Source organism: Cryptococcus depauperatus, chromosome 1, assembly GCF_001720195.1.
Source record: "Cryptococcus depauperatus CBS 7841 chromosome 1, complete sequence".
In the NCBI taxonomy this organism is placed as follows: domain Eukaryota; kingdom Fungi; phylum Basidiomycota; class Tremellomycetes; order Tremellales; family Cryptococcaceae; genus Cryptococcus; species Cryptococcus depauperatus.
This window is the reverse complement of record NC_089468.1, coordinates 2499578-2519871: the sequence shown is the minus strand read 5'-3', so window position 1 is coordinate 2519871 and position 20294 is coordinate 2499578. Positions and strand designations below refer to the sequence as shown.

The following is a 20294-nucleotide window of genomic DNA, read 5'->3' as shown; positions in this document are numbered from 1 at the left end:
GACCTAAGTGCCGTTATCAAGGTTACTTTGCACTCTCCGCATTGCTGTAAGCGCTTCTCGTTTTCCCTCTGCAAAGCCGGTCTGGCGCGAAGTAGTCAGTGCTTTGCTGAAGAAATCGCGTGCTGCAGGGTAGTCCTTGTTCATCTAATATATCGTTAGTCACTTCCTTTACTATCACGAAAGCTGGCGCCCACTTCAGCAAGCATGCCTAAGTTATGTAGTCCTACGGCCTTGGCTCTCTGACAAACAGCTGCAGCAGCTTCCAGCGCTGTGTCTGTGGACTCTTCATTCTCAAATTCTTTTAATGCCTGTTGTGAGAGCTGAAGGGAACGGAGTGACCATGATTCAGCGACTTTGAGAGACTTGGCTGAGGGAGGATGAAGAGCGTGGGAGGAGATTGTTGTCATAAGCTGCTCAAAGATAGTCAGCTGTGGCATGTATCAATAGACAGGATGATTCACCATAGCAGCCTGGCAACGGTCTCGCATAGGAATTGGCTCTTTACTTTGCGGCGGTAGTAAGAGAGAAACTGCTTGAAGTAATAATTGACCAGCCAGAGCATGCTGCCCTTTTCGTGCATATACTTCTGAGAGACTTTCCATGGTTATGCTCAGACCACGTTTGTCAACCTGCCCTCCTTGTCCAGCATCTTCTACGCCTTCTGTAACAGGTGCATCAGGCAAAGAAATGTCTCGCCCAAGGATTACTGGCAGGTCAGGTGTAGCAGACTTTGACGGCGAAGAAAGACCGAGTTTGAGGATTGCAGTGACTGCATTGGAAAGATAATGCTCAGCAGCATCATCCCAATTTCCAAAAACCTGCAGGTTATGATCTCCGCCCAACGTTGAAGCATAGGTGGGAGCAGTGGGCGAGATGGCGATCTCCAACGCCAACTGTCCAAGTTTTTGATAAAGACCAATTGCCCGGATATGGTCCTGTTCTGTCAATCGATAGGTTTCTCCAGCCCATTGCCCAGCAGATCCGCTGTTCAAACGTGTATCTGGCTGAGTTGTGGATGATGGCGAGCGACCCAAAGGTTCCAAACCAAACATTTCAAGTGCTGTGCGAAGCTCAACAAAAGCTGACACTCGCTGGCGACGAAGCTCGAGGGTTGCAGCAAGTTCTGCAAAGATGCCAGAAATCTTAAGAAGAGGATTCGGCTCCAGATTTTGAGGGCCAAGCTCCAAAGCCATCTCTAGAGCTCTGCAAGCGGAATATTAGATTACAGCTCAAAGTGAATCAAACACGAAACCTACTCTCTAAAGAAAGCTTCAGCCTTTTGGTAATCACCTCTCATTTTACACTTCAGCGCTGCTCGTAGAGGCTTTCGGATAGTTTTGGGCCATGTTGTAAGAGTGGAGTAGTATTCCAGCCTATGAGCGGTTACTACTTGTTCTTAACGCTCTAAAGCCACATACAGCCCATAGATGGTCACCAAGGCTCCTATACCGGCCAATGCAGAGAATACCCAAGAGACTTTGAGTCCATTTCGTGGTTTCTTTTCTTTATCGACATTTCCTAAAAGTCTCTCTGATTGCTTGAACTGTTGAGTCGTTGAGATTAATCTCTTGGAAACTATCCTTGTGTAAGTAATTGCAGCAAGAAAACTCTTTTGGTGGGCTGCGTGATTTCGAATTTGATTGATTGATCTTGATGAAACTGTTGATGTGATTGTAAACATGATAAGTTTAAAAGTGAAAAGAGTTTGTTCAAAAGTGCTTGAGTAACCTCCACTTTTGATGTTTCCTCAATCGTTTCATTTTCTCATCTTTAATTCTTTTTCTTTTCTTCTTTCTTCTTGCATATATATATTTCCAGCTCTTTTTCCTTGGGAAATATGACAGCTGTAGCGAGCTCTATCTCATCATTGCCCAGAGGAAACCCTCGTGCCATTCATCTATCATCATCATCATCAAGTACTTCAACGGGCTTTGATGTCGTTGCTGCATACCGTCGAGCCATAGAAGATGCAAAAGTGAGTCATCTTAATCTACAAACAGTTAACCGTAAAAATTATCTGTAGTTTCCACATCCTATTGCTGCCATCCTCGCTCTTGTTGAGCTCATGGAAGCATCAACAGGTACTTTTCGTATTTTAACAACTTAAATCGAAACTGATAGTTCTGTCAAGCTTCCACAGTGACTGGTCTTGCTTCGGAGCTCACAGTAGGTCGTCAGACTCTTATCAACACTCAGACCAGCCTTGGCGTCCGTGCTGGCTGTCAGCTCTGGGAGAGGTTCTTTGCCTTGTTCCCTGGTGTTGGCGAGGTATGTCTTTTCGTACTCAAGGCTGGCTGGTGACTGAGCGATACGCAGGATTTTCCATCCTACAAAAAGTCTTTGATCTCGCAAGGCAGGTCGTTTTGCGCCATAACGGCCCCACAATGCAGGGAGAAGATTGCAGAGTTGGCTGTTGACTTTCTTCGTGACGATTGTGTTGTATGTTTACATGATTTTGCCTTGTACAAATGAGATATTGATTTTCTTGTAACAGATTCTTACCCACAGCTACTCTAGAACAGTCATGCAGACTATTCTGCGGGCCCATAAACAACACAAGAGAATAAGAGTATACGTTACTGAGGCTCGTCCAGGATGTTTAGGGTTGGTCATCATTCATATTGCGAACATGAAGACTAATTTTCAACATAGTATGAAGACTCATCAAATCCTCACTGTCAATGGGATCCCGTGTACAGTTGTATTAGACAGTGCTGTAGCCTACGTGATGGAGCGTGTTGACATGGTTCTTGTTGGCTCAGAAGCTGTTGTTGAAAGCGGCGTATGTCTGAATTCTTTTTGTTTGATTACCTGGCCGCTCATGGAACAATCACAGGGCTTGGTTTCATCTGTGGGAACATATCAGGTCGCTTTAGTCGCCAAGGCCATGCAGAAGCCTTTCTATGCGCTTGCAGAATCATACAAATTCCTTCGACATTACCCTCTTTCCCAAACCGACCTTCCCATACCAACTTCTTCCGACCGCTCAGCTACGCCATTAGAATTTCCTTCTACCATCTCTTCATCTACATCTTTCCCCCCTACCGTGCCCCTTTCACGAGCTGGTAGCCAAGCTCCACTTTCCCGGAGTCCTCAACCACCGGCTACACCATCTAATTTCCTGAGCGGAAATGTAGCGGACGGTAAGAGTTATGTCAGAACAGAAATGACTAAAGAAATGGAGAGTTCAAATCCCATGGTGGATGTTACTACTCCCGATTTGATTGACTTTATCATTACTGATCTCGGGGCACCATTGAGTCCTACGTCTGTCAGCCAGTACCTTGTCGCTCAGTTTTCGTCATGAATTTCCCAGCAATATACTATCACTTTGAATGCATACAAGAGAGCGCAGTATGTATGTTCAATGTTGCATCTCCGAACAAATACAGCAAGCTCTTGTTCAACAGAATCCTCACAAGCAGCTTATATATATATATATATATATCACCCCGATCATCCATTCATGTAACCGCCTCTCGTCACGACTTGACGTCGCCATTCTTTTCGTCTTCTAAATACGCACTGTATAGAATGGTCAGCGAGCTTTGGTCATAAGTACAATGACTAACCCTAGCGCCCTCATTTGATCCCCGCCACATCGCTGCAGATAAGCTTTCAAAATACCTTTCTCTACATGTGGTAGCACATCCGCCATATATCTCACATTCCCCTCAGTCTCTTCAGTACTTAATGGCGGCGGCACGCTTCCCTTTGACCCAATTGAAGTATCCCTTGTCTCATCATTGGTACCAGTCCTAAACCCAACCCTCGTCTCCACATCCATTCCACTTGCGCCTCCACAGTCTAAACTCGCCCTTGTTCGATGCGATGGATTCACCCTTGTTAGGCCGGTGTCCAAACTAGCCCTCTGACGATGCGCTTGTCCCTTTTCTATTGACCCTGCCAACGTACGTGACCCAGATCCCGATGGAGGAGGAGTGAACGACCCACCACGAGGCTTACGAGGACCCATGGGGGTGGATAGACTGGCTTGAACTCGGGGGTTGTGTATTGGCGAGCTGGCGCCCAACTCGTGTGCATGTTCTTTTTGTGGACTCAGTGAACCAGTTGATATCCCTAGTCCTGTTATTCCTGCAGCTGTAGTTTGCTGTCGTGGCGCAGAAATGGGTAATCCTCTTACATCTTTCTTGCCCACACTTCCTCCCGTATACAAATTATTACTAGGAGGACCAAGAGATATGGATTCTTTCTTGCTATTTCCAGTCTTACGCATGACAGAGAAGAAACCTCTCTTGGAAGATGTAAAGCTTGACACAGATTGCATAGATTGAGAAGGCTTGAGGCTTCCGCTGCTGGTATTGGCGCTGTTTACAGTAGTTTGAGCCTGGGCGTGGGCTTGTAACTGGGGGTACGGCAAGTTAGCCGGAAAGGCAGTCGGCTGATCATCAGGCTCCATGACACGCTGTGATATCTCTCGGGCGGCATAAGAATCCGCTCGCAAAGGAAATTCTGAACCAGCAGACACGTTGCGAGGATAAGACGGGGTATCAAAGGGAGACAGTTGTAGAGGATTATGGTTTCCATTATTGCGACCCGGAGTAACCGTAATAGACATTTTACTAGAATATTGGTTGATTGGCCGATGCGCTTCGGAAGATGAGAGCGTGCACCACTGTCTCAATCCGCTTTCAGTTCTCGCGAGCTCATTGATAGCCTTTGCGTATGCCAAAGCCCTTTCTGCCGGAGATTTCAAAGACTTGATCTGGTCAAAATTCATAGCAGCTGGCTTCGGCTGAGTGTAGAATGAATAAACAGTGGGAGAGTGCACCAAAGTGGGACTCAGTGGTTGTTGAAGAGTATTGACTGGACTGTTTGATGATGTACTGGACGCCTTCCTTACTATTGGCGGTAAAGACGATGCTACTCCAGCACCAGGTGCTTCGTCCTCTTTGACTGTGGATCCCTGCATGGAAGGGCTAGTAAGGCTGGTCCCCCGAACAGGCAACGAAGTCAGCGTCATGGGCCCTCCCTCCGTAACTTTCGCAGCAGGCTCCAGTCCACGGTCCAGTTCAAGGCTAATACTCAGTCTCCGTCGTTTTAGGGGCTCATCCACAGTAGGTGAAGGTAATTCTTTTGAATCGAATAGGCCAATTTCATCTATGGCTCCGCCAAGCATATCCGTAAGTTCTGAGATGGAAGCCGAAGAAGAAACACTGGGTGTGGTACCTCTTGAAGGAGATCGATCTGGTCTAGCAGGAGCCTGAACTAGAGGCGAAGAGAACGGAGAATCTGGGGTGTGAGTTATCGTTGGAAGAATGGAATGGGCTTGGCTCATTGGCGACATAGACGTAGACGATATGATGGGCTGGTTGTTGCTGTCAACAGGAAAGACAGTTGTTATATGTCTGGCTCATAATTAGCGATCTGATCATTCAAGACGCAAGGACATACGGCGATCGCAGCATGCTGCGTGCTGGAACACCTGGGCTCTTCCCTCTATTGCCTTTCTCGGGGCTCCGCCTTTGCTCGCCATTGACAATATTTGCTAAATCTTTACTGCTATCCACTGTAGGTATTATTCTCCTATATCTCCCCTTGATTGTCTCTTGATTTTTTCCTTCTAAATCGCTCCCATCATCCGGATAGTCGGATTCTAATGATAAAGCACTACGTGGCGTCGCATTATTAATGACAGGATCTTGATTTCCTAGAGAATATGACGTTGCGCTTTTTGGTGTATAGAGATAAGCAGGGGTAGAGCGACTTGATGCTGTGTGTCTACTGCCAGAGTCTGCTATTACTGGCATAGTCTGTGCTCTCTTTGAAGGCGACAAACCTCTTGGCTCTTGATAGACAATAGCCTGTGGGTTTCTGTAATTTGGTCTTTCTTGCCGTGTCGGAGCCACAGGGGTTCGGAATTGCTCTGCATTTTGTTCCCGAGTTTCGTAAGGAGATGCATGGCTTGTACTGGACATGGCATTCGGCATGACGTTGACATCCTGTTCATTATTGAAAGACTCTGAGGCCTGACGAAGTTCTTCAGAAATGATTTTTGAGGTTTGGTGCTCTATAAGTGAGTATTGGCTATCACTAGATGATGACTCGGTTCCAAAAGAATCCGATCTTCCTGGTGGTATGCTTTTCAGGCCGGCATGCATGATATTTGGAGACTTTAAATTGCTCGATGTTGACCAGCTGGGACCAGGCGAGGAAACGTATATCCGCCGAGAAGTCGGATTTTCTCCCATTGCTTGTGCAGAAGCACCTGTATCTCCTTTATCGCTCCCTGGTTGAGAAGTTCCCAAGCGACTTGTTTGGTAAAAATAGGTATCATCTTCATTACCCCTTCTTCCAACGCCCAAATTGCCATGACTCTTGATTTTGTTCAAATGTCCTCCAATTGACACTCCTGCAGGAGATACACTCAGTGCAAAGCCGGGCCCTGGAGAGGCCGAAAGAGCAAGAGAGGAGGATGAAGAGGATGCACCAGCACCTGCTAAAGAGGACCAGTAGTAGTCAAGCCCTGAAGCGTCTGTAGATCGTCGACGGGAGGAGGGACGCAGAGGAACAGATGATGAGGAGATTGAAGATATGGCTGATTCCCAGGTTGCTTAGCGATTCATGAATGTTGTAACCATCATAGTTGTTGCTCACCACTGGATGACCTATTCATCATATCCCCGCCAACAGTCAGGTTATGGGAAGGAGCAAATGCGCCAGACAAGAGCTGTCCGCCAGGCGAGCGTGGCAGTTGAGGGCCTGTGGCCGCTTGTTTTTGAACTGGTTGCCGAGCCGACATGGATTGCCTGAGAAAAGAAGAAGACAAGAATAAAAGAGGAAAAGAGTTGCGTTTACTTTGTTGTGATTTCCAGTAACTTGATATCAACACAACGGAATCAATTATATTACTATACAACTTGAAGTTATAATTATATCCATAACTATAATTGTATTAACAATACAAAAAGAAAGAATAACTTCATATTATAGATGAAGTCCTACTTCTTCCATAAAGACATCGTCTTCCCACCATCTTCTCCTCTTCTCATCCACAGCGTATGCCTGATACCTTGCGAATACATCTTCAACTTTTAGACACCCAGGACCTACACGCATATCACCACCAACCTTGTTGATGAGGGCTACTGAGATGATGGCTATTCTCTCGCTCTGCCTTGGTCTACTGAAATGTTAGCAAGGCACCTATCAAGGAGTACATAATTCAAGATCAAGACATACATAAGCTCATCGTTTTCTCTTATTGCTTCTTGGGCCGCTTGCTGTCCTTCTGGGTCTTGTTCACCATCTTTCGACCCCAGAAAGTCTTTCAGCTGATCTTGAGTCGAATAGAGTTGTGTAATGGAGTTGATGAGACGCAGTAGCTCTGTCAACGTTGTTGTAGATGGTCAGTAATGTGCAGTATTCTTAAAAATATCCATGGATAATGCTGACCGGCAACTAGAGCATCGACCTCGAGATGGCTAGCTTCTTCAGGCGTAAAAGGCTGAGAGTATCGAGGCTCGAAGGATACTTTTTGAGAGATTCTGAATTCGGCTGAGGGAACGATCATGTTGATGGATGGACGAGACATTGCAAATCCTACTAGTGCTTTATTCTGTATTTGAGGCAAACCTGGTAATAGAGAAGTGAAGAATGAAATTGTATGGTAAAAAGCCCGAGAACAGAAACAAATGCTGGATTGGGCGGACAGACAGGTGGAGGTGGAGGCACATCTTCTCTTTCATCAACCCACTCTCATGTCAACACCTATTTGTCTATACGTATGCAATCTATCAAACCTCTCCTACGTAAACTCTTGCCCAGAAAGTAAATGTTTTGTATTCTTTGATTGTTGTTTCCTTTATCCCTCCTTCATTCTCCGTAGGCGATCCCTCTCCTTCCGCTCGATATGTATACCTCACCTCCAAATCGAATTCCACCGGCCCGGTTGCATCTTGGGAAACGTCAACCTCAATGGGAATTTTGGATACATTGCCTTTCTTCTCTACGCCATTTTCACGATTTCGTCTATCTCTCAATGATCCCCCACCTGCTAAAACGCTCAGCCTCGATTTCTTCCCCAGAGTACCTGTCCCAGAACTTGAGCCAGCGCCGAAACCCATCCCTGTCCCAGTAGCTATACTCATCGCATCTTCGCTCCCTTCATCGTCAGCCTCATCTTCATCATCGTATGCCCACGCATCTTTAAGTGCACTGATTGTAAAATGTGGAGTTATAATGTTGATGGTGCATTTTGATTTTGATGCGCGCTTAGGAGCATGAGGCTGAGTGAGGCGGATTTGAATAGGATCGTATAATGGGTTTGTAAAGGCGAGGAGGAAGGTATAGGTTTCTCCTGGACAGAGTGGATTGGAAAGTGGCTCCTCGTCTTCCATTACTCCGCCCGTCAATGTATGCCGATTTCGTTGTCGATCCTTCTTGCGTCCTTCTAAATCTTCTAAAGTGGAAAGCGAGCGGGCTTCTCCCGATTCATCGTAATTCAATCGCCGACGACGACCAATCTCAATAACTGGCAAGTAGTTCATAGCAACCATCTTGATCTTCATTCTTGTTCCTTTGGTGTCGGGCTGAATAAGCAGATGGCGGCAATTGGCCTCTGGACACCGTTTTGTGAGTTTTGTCTTTAGTGGTATCCGCTGCGGAAGAGCGCTCCTGTTCACAATTTTAGTCGAAATCCATGTACAAACTCAAACGCACGTAGACATTCGATCACTCTGCCAGCTCTTGTCCCATCTTCTTTCTAAACATGATGTTCCATTCCACCCTGCGTTCTGAAGCCCATTCATAATTGTGACGTCTTCTAGTCCCTTCTCTAATCCGAGCTCTCTCCAGCTCCCCTTTGCCTTGTATTCATCCAATTCGTCCCATCCGAATTTCTCCTGACCCGCTGTTTTTCCAGGTGGAAGTTTTCTTCTTGAAAGAGTTGGCAAGCCAGGAACATTGCGATGTAAGGCTTTACTAGCCATTTGGGTCAAGTAGGATATGTGTCGTGAAGGCACCCTTGTTTTGTGAGGAGTAGGTGGTGAAGACATGTTAATGTACCCTTCCAAATGATTTTTGAGAGCATCAAATTCGTCTTGAGCATCTTCTGATAAAGCCGGTTGCTTTTGCAGTTGTACTGATGGTCATCAGGTTGGTCATAAGCAAACACATAAAAACGCACGGGCAATGCCAGTAGGTTTCTCAAATTCCCAGTCAATTTGTCTGCTAGACCATTTACAGCCTGAACACACAAGCATGTACGGCGCTCCAGGAACTTGTTTGGCTTCTTGCAGGGACGATAATGTTGGTGGATCTGTAGCTTGTATCGACAAACTCGATAGACATTGTGGACAGGAAAAACATGATCTTGCGCATCTGTATCGTTGTCAGTTTTTCTTGTTACTCCAGGCGACCCACCTATTCTTATCCGCCCTTACATTTGCGCTCGGTACATCAAACAAGCAATTTGGGCAGTAATAACTGGCAACTTCAACCCCTACACACTGGTCACACCTGATCGAGTCGCATTCTTCGCAAAAGTAAAGACGCTCGATCGGAAAGAAAGAAGCAGATGAAGATGGATATGATGGAGGTAATGGCTGACTGTGTGGGAAGGTGTGCGGACAATTGTATTTTATAGACATCTTTGAAAAAATAAAGTAAAATTTGTCGATAAAAAGTCAAGTCGCAAAAAGATAATGGCCGGAATCAAATTACGCGACGGAAAAGACGCGTCAAGTTGCAAACTTGCTCACTTTCACAATAACACTTGATTTTCCATCTTTTCTTTTCGCGAATCAAACTATTAGAATCTCTTCCAGTCCCAAGAAAGTCTGTTGAAGCGTCAAGACTATCTCTACCCAACACAAAAGCGTCCATTACGCTTTTCAACCACTCTTTCAATCCCTTATCTCCTAGAAATCAGGACCTCTGCACATAGGAGATTCGTAACTGCAAACATGTCTCTCGATAATTATCACAAGCTCGAAAAAGTGGGAGAAGGTAGGCGGCGGATCTGACTGTCATTACTTGATACATCCAGAGGCTGATCAGAAATACGCAGGTACTTATGGTGTCGTCTATAAGGCCAAAGACATTAATACTGGTCTAATTGTCGCTCTCAAAAAGATTAGATTGGAAGCAGAAGATGAGGGCGTACCAAGTACTTCCATTAGAGAAATTAGTCTGCTGAAAGAATTGAGTAACGATGATAACATTGTCAAGTGAATTCAAATTTCAACTCTCTAGTGAAATGCCGCTGAATAACTGCACCAAGATTACTCGATATTGTTCATTCTGAAGCAAAGCTCTATCTTGTTATGGAATTCCTTGACATGGATTTGAAAAAATATATGGATACAATTGGTGAGAAGGATGGACTTGGTCCCGATATGGTCAAGGTGTGTCTCTGTCGATGGCCTATAGAGGTTGTGGCACTTGTTTACATGTTTGACAATCCAATTTACATAGAAATTTTCCTACCAGCTCATCAAGGGCCTTTACTTTTGCCATGCTCGCCGCATTCTTCATCGCGACTTAAAACCCCAAAATCTACTCATCAACAAATCTGGTGATTTGAAGATTGGTGATTTTGGTCTCGCAAGAGCATTTGGTATTCCCTTAAGGACGTATACTCATGAGGTAAGCAAACAATACATTTAATCATGGCTTGAGATAAGAGCTCATGGGATATAGGTCGTGACACTTTGGTATCGTGCACCCGAAGTGTTGCTTGGTTCCAGACATTACTCCACCGCTATTGACATGTGGTCTGTTGGATGTATCGTGGCGGAAATGGCTACCCGCCAACCTCTCTTCCCAGGCGACTCAGAAATTGATGAGATTTTCCGTATCTTCCGGTTCGTCTCTTTGTGCAACAACCGAAGTTACCTATGCTAACGTTGCATCAGACTCCTTGGTACTCCCGACGAAGATGTTTGGCCAGGCGTCCGTTCTTTACCTGATTATAAGCCTACTTTCCCTCAATGGCATGCCATCAATCTCACCGATGTCATCAAAGGACTTGACAGTGATGGAATGGATTTGGTGGCACAGACCTTGGTGTTTGATCCAGCACACAGAATCTCTGGTAAGTTGTCTTTTTCATGCTTGAGCCAGTAACCCAATCTTGGAATAGCCAAACGAGCTCTGGGACATCCCTACTTTGAAACTGTTAATCTCGCCGCCGCTTGATAGGCTTTTGTCACATTTTTCCTAGTCTATCCTGCATCTTTGCGTGACTTTCACACGAACCCAACGCAGACTTTTTGCATTCTGGTGAGACCTGCTCTTGATCTATAAAGATGGTAATAATGTATGTATCATTCTGGCTCTCGTGACGACATGTGTGAATTGTAAAATTGCTAAAGTGATCATCCGAAATTCGCCCATTCTAATGAGTAAAATTCTACAGTCGGCTTCTTCTGGTCATCTCGTGCAGTAATGGTCTCTTCTTGTTTCTGGTCATCCCAACAACATATCAATCCCGCCTTCTTGGTACCAGTGCCTAACCTTCCCCATGCAACAATCTCAGTAGGTTTGATTGGCTTATTTCTCACAATCACTTGGCTCGTGAAATGAGCATGATAACGCAGATAATCTCCTGGATATACAAGCCATTCACCGCCAAACCTCGGTCCTAAACCAATTCTATATCCCAACAACTGCAGAGTAGCGAAAACGCCTACAAGAGCATGATCGCGCGGAGTAGATGGAAAGGTGAACAGCGGATGTGGTAAGGAGGTTATTACAGATGTTGACAGAGAGGTTGATGTAGGAAGGATAGGATGTGATGGAACAACATGAAAATGTCCTGGTGTATGTAATCTCTGTCCTTTTTGTTTGGAAGCTTTTGCTTCTGACGTCTCACCAATCTCTTGTCTTCCACCTTGAGAGTCGTCTTCGAATACAGTATCGCTTACTTGTGCGGTAACCCTGGCTCTTTCAGCTCTTGCTTTGGCTCTTGCTTCTCTTTTAAGCCTCGCTTTCTCGCCGCCCTTGTCAAATGCCTTTGCACTTTGTTCCTGTCTTGTACTCTCTGCCTCCCGTGCTTTTTCTTCCAAGTATTCAATACGAGCGACACGTGCCGCAGTGTGAGCTTTAACGGCGTCCTCGTCTGGAGGTGACAAACGAGAGTTTAGAGGGACAAGGTGAGCGATACCTGGAGACAACAACAGTCAACTTGAGACACTCAGCGATGAAGACGATATCGGAGTTACCTTGCTGGAGGAGATATGCCGTTTCCTCTTGCATCAATGTGATGGGTAGTCCCAAGAAGCCATTCTGCTGTGTAACACCAGGCAGAGTTCCCGTTCGAAGTCCAGATATGTTGTGCACGCAATGCAGCGTAGCGGCAGCTATAGTATCCATATTATTAGTCCTTTTCTTGGTGGTGGAAATTGGACAAACTTTGCGCATCCCATACTGTAGCGACACCATCGATGAGGTATAGTGGGATGCTTTCTCTGCTTATGTCTTGATTTCTTGTCAATGAAGGTCCTCCTCGTTTTAAAACATCTGTCATTTTGTATTGCTTGTTGCAAGAAATTTATTGTTGAATTGAATTAAAAGTGAGAATAAGATTGGAATGACGTGGAATTAATTATTCTTTATCGTTTAAACCATGATTTCTTTTTATTTTATAAACATACATTTGAGAGTTTTTCATACAAGTCACGATACATTGGCCATGGTGAGTACATTCAAGCTGTCTATAGCATCAATTTTTGACGACGAGCCTTCTATATAGTTGATTTTCTCGTAAGTTTAGTTACCATCCTGCTCGTTCCTCTTATACGTATGTCTTGCAAGGCATGGACGCTTTTGAGCCCAACCATCAGAGATCAATGAAGATAATATGTGATTCAAGCTGACAGCTTGCGAAAACGCATACAAGTTTCTTCAAGACACTTACCGATCAAGTTATCACTGTCGAACTCAAGAATGACTTATCAATCACTGGAACTCTCAAATCTGTTGATCAGTGAGTATCGTACATGCGCAAGAGTTATGCTCTGTCTTTATCAACGTATATATCACCTCTTTGGATTTCCCAGACTTGGGAAAATCAAAAAAGCTATTGGAGAGTGTGCTGACTAAACCTGTAGATTTCTCAATATCCGATTAGATGAAATCAAAGTAGAAGACCCAGAAAAACACCCACATATGGTCAGTGATTCTACACTTGATCAGAAGCTATTGCGGAGAGGAATGTTCTTCAAAGGATAAATAAAGAGCCAAATGGCGATGTCTTAGCCCACAGCAGGTCAGAGGCGCAAGCTGGACTCGCCTCGTATTCATCTTGGCAAATCCAATATGGCTTCCACCCAATCATGTTTGAAGCTGTTACTGCTTAAGGTGTATGCTGACTCTCACTCCTATAATCATAGATGGCTGTCAGAAACTGTTTCATCCGGGGGTCTGTTGTGCGATATGTCCGCATGGCTGCCCGATCAGTAGATACAACATTGCTGGAAGACGCTACTCGGCGAGGTTCGTTTGTTCTCTCCAATCGTCCTCTCTCATCTCGACGTGATACAGATGCTGATGCAGATAATCAGAGGCAAAAGAAGGAAAAAAGTAGGCTTTTAAAGGAAAAAAGAAGGATAGGGGAACCCTCTGTGAAGGGCTGTGTCACTGTATATCTATGCATTCGCTCACACTATGTTTTTCAAATTTCATTCAGAATAATCATTCGTTTGCTTTAAACAGTTAAATGGTTACGTCACGACATACTTCAGGAACGAGGCTGCAAAAAGTATAAGTCCAATATTACTTTTCTTTCTTTACTATTTACTAATTAGAAAACAAGACAAATAAATTTATATTATAATGTTACCTTGCTTACTTCGGTCAAAAGGGATCCTCCGTCCTCTAGCATCCTCAACTCGTTCAAGCCTTTCTTCAAGACTATATGTAGGCCATCCACAAGCACCTACTCTTTCTACCTTGTTTAAGACGACCCGGATTCTTACCACATCTTCCTCGCCTGCACCTACATCACTAAACGTCCTCGCTCAGCCCAAACCCGTACCTAATGCTCTTCCTTCTACAGAATCAATTGGAGCTGCACCTACGGTATTGGACAAGATTGTCCCAAAATGGGCAGAGAAAGCAAAGCCATATCTCTATCTTACCCGGATAGATAAACCAATCGGTTCCATCCTTCTCTATTGGCCATGCGGTCTGTGTCTTATTGTGTTTAGATTGGAATGGGGCTAAACTGTCTGGTTATCATAGCTTGGTCGATAACAATGGCCTCTACGGTACTTCAGCTTCCTATAACCACTCCACTATGGTACATGTCCCTCTTTGGCGTAGGCGCACTCATTATGCGTGGAGCAGGGTGTACTATCAATGACATGTGGGATAGTAAGATGGATTCCCAGGTTGGTACGTCCAGTAGCCACCTGTATATTTGGAGAAAGAGGGAGGTATTGACAAGATAAGCTTAGAAAGGACAAAGACGAGACCCTTGGCTGCTGGCGATGTGACGCAGTTTCAAGCTCTTACCTTTCTTGGTGGTCAGCTCACGGCAGGGCTAGCTGTCTTGACTCAGCTCAACTGGTATAGGTTTGTTCTTCTCTTCTCTGTTACAAGGGATACAACTCATTGGGAAAAGCATTGCTCTGGGAGCATCGTCTCTCGGCTTGGTTGTCATCTACCCCTTTATGAAGAGGATTACCTACTTTCCCCATATTGTGCTTGGCTTTGCTTTCAATTGGGGCGCATTACTAGGTTGGTCGGCTGTAGCAGGATCCGTTGACTGGACTATTGCTGGGCCCATGTATCTTGGGGGAGTTGCTTGGTGTATTATGTACGATGTTATCTACGCCCATCAAGTCTGTCGGCTCCAGCTTATCGTTCAAAAAGATCAGAGCTGATGTGACGGATGTAGGACAAGAAGGATGATGTCCTTGCTGGAGTGAAATCTATGGCGCTCAAGTTTCCAGATACTTCTCGTCATGTCATTTCTACGCTTTCAGCCTCCTTCGTGTCTCTTCTTGCTCTGACAGGACACATGGCCGGCCTTGGACCACTCTATTATCTTATATCTTGCGGCGGCGCCGCTGCTCATTTGGCCTGGCAGTGTATTACTGTCAACTTTGACAGCAGACCAGACTGCTGGAGAAAATTCACTTCTAATGGATGGCTAGGTGGCTTGATTTGGCTGGGTATCGCAGCCGACTATGTTCAGCAAGTCTTGCTAGGTGTTTCAGCATAAAATGGACACCAAAGTAGAACATGTGCTATCGTATATGCATGGTTAAACACTGATTTGCCAAGAAACTCCTAATTTCTATTCATTTTTTCATTATCATCGTTAGTAAATGGCTCGCAGTTATGGAGTTCCTAAGACGCGGTCAGATAAATTCTTTTATAGCATTGAATCCACTTACCACCCAAAAAGTTTTCAGCTTGGCGCGCCTGCGTGTCCCAGTCATCTTTGAATGCGGCTATTCCAACCAATACACCGCATGCAAAGACTGGAAAGAGTTAGTGGAGCCTTTTAGGCCAACGCAGGTTGACTTACACACGCACGCGACCAAGAGCCAGAAAGCACCTAATATATATCAGCCTGTTACCAACAATACCTAGCTCTATAGCTTACCCCAAAAACGAGATCCGCCACAACCAATCATGGTGGCGTACTCTGATGCGTCAGATGTGTTGATTTTACGTGACAGTGTGTCCTGTACTTTGTTTAGATATCTCTGTTGCAGGAAAAGTTGACACAACTTACGTCGACGATATCCCACTTGCAAGACTTGTTAATGTATGCTCGATAGCGACAAGAGTACTCACAATAGCGTAGAAACAAGACATGGTCCCAATAAATAGGATGAAAAACCTCAAAGCTACAGATTTTGCCACAAGCCAGCAAATCTAGCTGGTATAAGCTTCGTCCGTTTCACCTCAAACCACACTCACCACGATCAATCCAGCCATAAGCGCAATTGTAGCCCATGCCACCCAACTTTTCTTTGCCCACCATAATGTGAGTATCCAAAAGAACGCAAGAATGAGACAAGCCACTTTGGAAGCATTGGTATCAAAGCCACAAGCAACAAGGCTGGCACCGATAAAAGAAGAGCCAAGGTATCCTGCCGGAAGAGTAATCTTGCCCGGCATTAGCATCAAGGGCACCCTTGTTGGAGGACAAAAATTACCGCTGGTATACCTCCTCTCATTCGTGTTGACCCTCCCTCATTAGGGTCAAGAGTGATTTTTTCGACCGTGGCGCATGTGAGCACCTATCACTTCTCGTCAGAAAGATATTTCAACGTTGAGAGAATGGGCATTACCCCGGCTAGAGCGTGTGACCTGTTCGCAAGTTGGATCAGACTGGCTGAAGACTCATGAAAATGAAGAGCTCACATCTCATGCATGCCCACCGTCTGTCCACATCAGTCAATGCTCGAATGAGAGTACACATCAACGTACGAGCAACTTAAATGGGTAAATGACCTTCTCTAGTATTGGCACTGAAAACACCGTCAGAGCCCATACACCCACAGAATGGACCCACCATGCCTGCAATCACCATCAGCGACGGCATCCTGCAAGACGAGACAAGACTTACCACTACTCAAACGACAGAAACAGTCAACCATAAGTTATACACCGCCTTTAAGACACCTTCTGATACATACCACTACCAAGCAGTCAGCATAACATCCTCACACTACAGCAGCCAGACTTACGGATGGCAATAACCACAATATAGCAAGCTGCCACGATCAATGTCACTCTGCGGTCCATCCCATTAAATCCATCCCATGAACAGCAAGACACTCACTTTTGAGTATCGTTTGGGGTCAGAACTTCCCGGGCGTCTCTTGGCGAATACTGATGTAGTGATGAGTCGGCATAGTATGGAGGCATGTCAGTAGTGAGGTAGCTGTATACAAAGATAGCAAAGAGTATATAAAAGAAAGTATAGAATAAATGTAATTGAGAGATTGAAACGTTGTAAATTGTAATCTGTACCGATAAGAAAATCAAAGGAACTCAAAGGATCCAATAAAACTTAATGCCGAAGTTTGTGTATCAGGTTGAATAACTGTTTAAATAGATTTCTATCATTAAAGTATAGTATAACTTCAACTTGAAAATAAAATAAAATGGGAAACAAAAACTGGGAGAGAGAAGAGAGGGATTGAGGTGAAAAGGGCAATAATCGGCAAGAAATCAGGCGCGAGAACGCATGGCGAGAGCTGCAAGACATGGGAATGCATTTACATTCCATCGGTTACGTCTTCGGCACAAGATGGTTTCTAGTCAAGATATCCACATACCTCGCATTGGCAAAGCCAAGAGTTAGATGAACAGCCCCTTTGTGCTCTTGTCCAATCTTTCCACGGCTTCATCTTTTTGATTCACCTCCAATACCAGCCCATCCCATGCCGGTTTCACCACCCCTCCGTCCGTTCTCCAACGGTCTCCCAAACCTTGCCCATTTCTACCTTCAGTGAAAATACCGTCCCATATGCGTTTTACCAGCCACTCCGCCTGGCGAGCATCAGGATGATTTCGGGCCTTGTGATCTCTTCCGTCAGGATCGAGCAAGGATTGGCAAATCTCTTCCCACATGAAATGGGACGTAGGATGAACCATACCAATGAGATACGTGTTGGCTGCCTTCAACCGTAGAGAAGTAGTAAGAGCTTGGGCAAAGGAGAAATGAGAAGGGTGGCCTTTAGTAGGCCAAAGAGCGTCAACAATCAGTAGAGGATAGTTGGGAGTGCTTGCCTTCATTTCTGAAGGACGCAGAGAATGACTGATTGGGGCTGAGGGGTTGGCGATATCCAGGATTGGTTGGCTTGGGAGCACACTCTCTCGAACAAGACGATCGGGCGTGGACAAAGTGGTTTGTCTCCTGGAAGCAGACTCGAGCATACGTTCCCATGTTTGCTCAGGAATACTACTCACATCAGACATGTAGATGACAGACTCGTCAAATTCAAAGGCAAGACAGATCAGAGGTAAAGGTTCATTTTGTACGCAAGAATTGTGCGCAGGTCCGCCATTCAGAGGGAGGACTGAATGAAAGTAAATACCGTGATGAACTTTTGATCACAGGTTAGCATTAAAAGAAGAAGAAAAGTTCAGGTCCAAAAACTCGGGCCGAGGAGCTCACCTGGAAAGGCTTTGACGTTAATCCCTTGTACTTGAAATTCGCCTTCATCGTCAATAATATTCCATACTAATTGAGGACTGTGTTGGGTGAGCGCCTGTACCATCTAGTTTCAACCGCTCACATATCCCCGCCACCAGAAGCTTTGCTTTTATCGACCATATACGGAAATGCTTCTTCCACCTTGACAAAAGTCTCTCTATTGAGATAGACGGGGATCGCTCTGCCTTGTCGAATACACCATTCTCGCAAGTCATCCAATCCAAGATACGCATCAGCATCTGTTTGCCATCAGCATATACAGTTCCGCACCCAGTGCGCCGCTACCGCGCATCAAAAAAGAAAACTAACGTCCATGGGTGAGTAACACTGCGTCGATAGTTTGTACATTCCAGCGAGGAAACAGCCTCATTGCTTGTTCTCTAAACGTTTTGCCAACGTCCACCACAATATTTTTCCACTTTCCCTCCTGGTTCTGTTTCCTAACAACTATACTCGTATTTCCACGCTTGTTTTTCCAACCCTCTGGGACATCGGTGTCCACACAGGAGCGACAACAGGTGCACGGAATATTCTTTGGCCATATACCGTCCGGATCGTACGTGCTCTCATAAATCAAAGGCTGAGATGGAGACGACAATGCAGCGGTTGGAGCCGAGCTTGAAGGAGGACAACCTTGAAAGATTGGTACCATATCGTTCCATGACTCTGGGTAAGGGGCGGTGAGGGTGAGACAAGGAGTGATGGGTAGAGCTGTGGAAGTACCTGTACCCATGAATAAAACCTGCAGGGGTTGTTGAGTTGTCATTTCTATGCTCTATAATCTAAAGATGTGGTATTGCAAGTATAAAAACAAAAGAGAAAGTTATTGAGTATCAAACTGTTGTTAAAAGGAACAATGTATTTTGGGAAAAAAAATCCCACGTCACAATAACGATGCTACCTATTTATAGTAATATTGAATCATTATCGTCTTATATCTTTCATCTTGTTGCCACCTTATACATCAACAGTTTTAAATAAGAATTTACGAAGGGATGTTCAATCACAAAAGTACTCCGAAAGGCTGTATCCAAAGACAGTAATCGGAGTAGTCCTTTCGCCACCTTCAAGCATAGAATACAGATCCTTATAATGTCTTCAACCTCTTCAGCGACTCCTACAAGCAGCGCTTCCGCTACTTCTTCATCAAATGATTCTTCTTCGCCTGGCTCATTCTATAAAAACCTCTTTTATATCCTGATTGGATTGCTTGTCGCATTTAGCACCACTTCCTTTCTCGTTTTTATGCGTGCTAGGCGTAGGCGACATACGATTATACAGGAGGCAAGTTTTTTGGTTTGGAAGACAGCTGACTGGAGGTGTAGGCCGAACGGCTTGGCTTGATAATTCCTGGTATGCCTGGATACATATCAATGCGTGATAGACGAGATATGATGTTGAGAGAACCCAATGGCAAGCAATCGCCAGCTTGGTGGGAGATTGAGAGTATAGGCGATCCCAATGTATCCAAACTACCGACAGGCAGACGTCCCGCAAGCCGACAGAGTGAGAGCGCCAAGAGCCATGCGAGCAAACCAAGCTTGACAAATCCTTATTCGGTATCCAAAAGGCCTAGCATGGAGGCAGTTGCTGGAGAACAGCAAGCAGATTTTGTAAGTCTAATTCATTTGCTGCTGATTAAACGATGCCAACGGGTCCAGCAACCACTTGCACTCATACCTACCCCGCCACCTCCTCCGGAAGCACCTGCCATTCCTAAATCCACAATCCCTTTTTTTCCAAACCATCTTGCCTATCGTCCAGAATCGTTTATACCTCCTCCTGCGCGGTTTGACCAAACCGGCGTCTCTAACCTTGACATGCTCGATTCGTTGATTGGCGAGGAAATTCAGGTGGCTGCTGTTGTAAGAATGCCCGCACCCACTTGGGTGGGAACGTCGGCTCAAGACGAGAGCGAGCATGTGTTGAAGGAATGGGGTGGGATAGAAATCGGAATTGCGACATTGCTGATTGATGATAACTCGCGGCCCAACGCGCATGAGGTTGGCAACTCTTAGCCGGACGGGATTACCATTTCTTGATTTTTGTATAGGGATTATATGGGCAGATCAAATTGTATGCATTTCGTTGTACTTGTTGTGGATTGACAGACTTGTATCTTTCAGTGATGGTTTTAACAATACTCGAG

The 20294-nt window shown here is 45.1% G+C and overlaps 12 protein-coding genes across 12 annotated transcripts; 5 read left to right on the top strand and 7 right to left on the bottom strand.

Annotated features, from left to right (window-relative positions):
• Positions 1–3: 3 nt before the first annotated feature.
• On the bottom strand, positions 4–1681 carry L203_100984 (uncharacterized protein; the record flags this gene model as incomplete). The annotated part of the gene is made up of 5 exons (XM_066210435.1): positions 4–144; positions 195–410; positions 462–1203; positions 1257–1373; positions 1419–1681. 5 exons carry the CDS (start codon positions 1679–1681, stop codon positions 4–6), a joined length of 1479 nt encoding a protein of 492 aa, XP_066066532.1.
• A 156-nt stretch (positions 1682–1837) lies between these two features.
• L203_100983 (uncharacterized protein) lies at positions 1838–3307 on the top strand (the record flags this gene model as incomplete). Its single annotated transcript, XM_066210434.1, has 7 exons — positions 1838–1975; positions 2024–2081; positions 2132–2268; positions 2317–2439; positions 2495–2604; positions 2653–2782; positions 2837–3307. The coding sequence occupies 7 exons, from the start codon at positions 1838–1840 to the stop codon at positions 3305–3307; spliced, it is 1167 nt and encodes a 388-aa protein (XP_066066531.1).
• A 175-nt stretch (positions 3308–3482) lies between these two features.
• On the bottom strand, positions 3483–6763 carry L203_100982 (uncharacterized protein; the record flags this gene model as incomplete). The annotated part of the gene is made up of 4 exons (XM_066210433.1): positions 3483–3525; positions 3573–5369; positions 5416–6559; positions 6619–6763. The coding sequence occupies 4 exons, from the start codon at positions 6761–6763 to the stop codon at positions 3483–3485; spliced, it is 3129 nt and encodes a 1042-aa protein (XP_066066530.1).
• A 185-nt stretch (positions 6764–6948) lies between these two features.
• On the bottom strand, positions 6949–7555 carry L203_100981 (uncharacterized protein; the record flags this gene model as incomplete). The annotated part of the gene is made up of 3 exons (XM_066210432.1): positions 6949–7144; positions 7204–7348; positions 7417–7555. 3 exons carry the CDS (start codon positions 7553–7555, stop codon positions 6949–6951), a joined length of 480 nt encoding a protein of 159 aa, XP_066066529.1.
• Positions 7556–7757: 202 nt separating this feature from the next.
• Positions 7758–9611, bottom strand: L203_100980 (uncharacterized protein; the record flags this gene model as incomplete). Its single annotated transcript, XM_066210431.1, has 4 exons — positions 7758–8637; positions 8683–9103; positions 9149–9342; positions 9385–9611. The coding sequence occupies 4 exons, from the start codon at positions 9609–9611 to the stop codon at positions 7758–7760; spliced, it is 1722 nt and encodes a 573-aa protein (XP_066066528.1).
• Positions 9612–9926: 315 nt separating this feature from the next.
• On the top strand, positions 9927–11160 carry L203_100979 (uncharacterized protein; the record flags this gene model as incomplete). Its single annotated transcript, XM_066210430.1, has 7 exons — positions 9927–9969; positions 10031–10190; positions 10244–10367; positions 10438–10608; positions 10663–10826; positions 10878–11056; positions 11105–11160. The coding sequence occupies 7 exons, from the start codon at positions 9927–9929 to the stop codon at positions 11158–11160; spliced, it is 897 nt and encodes a 298-aa protein (XP_066066527.1).
• Positions 11161–11339: 179 nt separating this feature from the next.
• L203_100978 (uncharacterized protein) lies at positions 11340–12490 on the bottom strand (the record flags this gene model as incomplete). The annotated part of the gene is made up of 3 exons (XM_066210429.1): positions 11340–12127; positions 12186–12323; positions 12376–12490. The coding sequence occupies 3 exons, from the start codon at positions 12488–12490 to the stop codon at positions 11340–11342; spliced, it is 1041 nt and encodes a 346-aa protein (XP_066066526.1).
• Positions 12491–12655: 165 nt separating this feature from the next.
• Positions 12656–13549, top strand: L203_100977 (uncharacterized protein; the record flags this gene model as incomplete). Its single annotated transcript, XM_066210428.1, has 6 exons — positions 12656–12658; positions 12716–12726; positions 12863–12949; positions 13074–13134; positions 13356–13458; positions 13527–13549. 6 exons carry the CDS (start codon positions 12656–12658, stop codon positions 13547–13549), a joined length of 288 nt encoding a protein of 95 aa, XP_066066525.1.
• A 248-nt stretch (positions 13550–13797) lies between these two features.
• L203_100976 (4-hydroxybenzoate polyprenyl transferase) lies at positions 13798–15190 on the top strand (the record flags this gene model as incomplete). The annotated part of the gene is made up of 5 exons (XM_066210427.1): positions 13798–14149; positions 14206–14358; positions 14421–14538; positions 14588–14807; positions 14864–15190. The coding sequence occupies 5 exons, from the start codon at positions 13798–13800 to the stop codon at positions 15188–15190; spliced, it is 1170 nt and encodes a 389-aa protein (XP_066066524.1).
• Positions 15191–15307: 117 nt separating this feature from the next.
• Positions 15308–16851, bottom strand: L203_100975 (uncharacterized protein; the record flags this gene model as incomplete). The annotated part of the gene is made up of 15 exons (XM_066210426.1): positions 15308–15318; positions 15366–15452; positions 15500–15529; positions 15578–15659; positions 15710–15724; positions 15772–15852; positions 15898–16086; positions 16137–16220; positions 16272–16290; positions 16345–16364; positions 16411–16451; positions 16496–16551; positions 16606–16621; positions 16671–16717; positions 16766–16851. 15 exons carry the CDS (start codon positions 16849–16851, stop codon positions 15308–15310), a joined length of 864 nt encoding a protein of 287 aa, XP_066066523.1.
• A 435-nt stretch (positions 16852–17286) lies between these two features.
• On the bottom strand, positions 17287–18911 carry L203_100974 (uncharacterized protein; the record flags this gene model as incomplete). The annotated part of the gene is made up of 6 exons (XM_066210425.1): positions 17287–17663; positions 17719–17845; positions 17899–18035; positions 18107–18183; positions 18228–18384; positions 18455–18911. 6 exons carry the CDS (start codon positions 18909–18911, stop codon positions 17287–17289), a joined length of 1332 nt encoding a protein of 443 aa, XP_066066522.1.
• Positions 18912–19500: 589 nt separating this feature from the next.
• Positions 19501–20163, top strand: L203_100973 (uncharacterized protein; the record flags this gene model as incomplete). Its single annotated transcript, XM_066210424.1, has 2 exons — positions 19501–19758; positions 19807–20163. 2 exons carry the CDS (start codon positions 19501–19503, stop codon positions 20161–20163), a joined length of 615 nt encoding a protein of 204 aa, XP_066066521.1.
• Between the last annotated feature and the right edge of the window lie 131 nt (positions 20164–20294).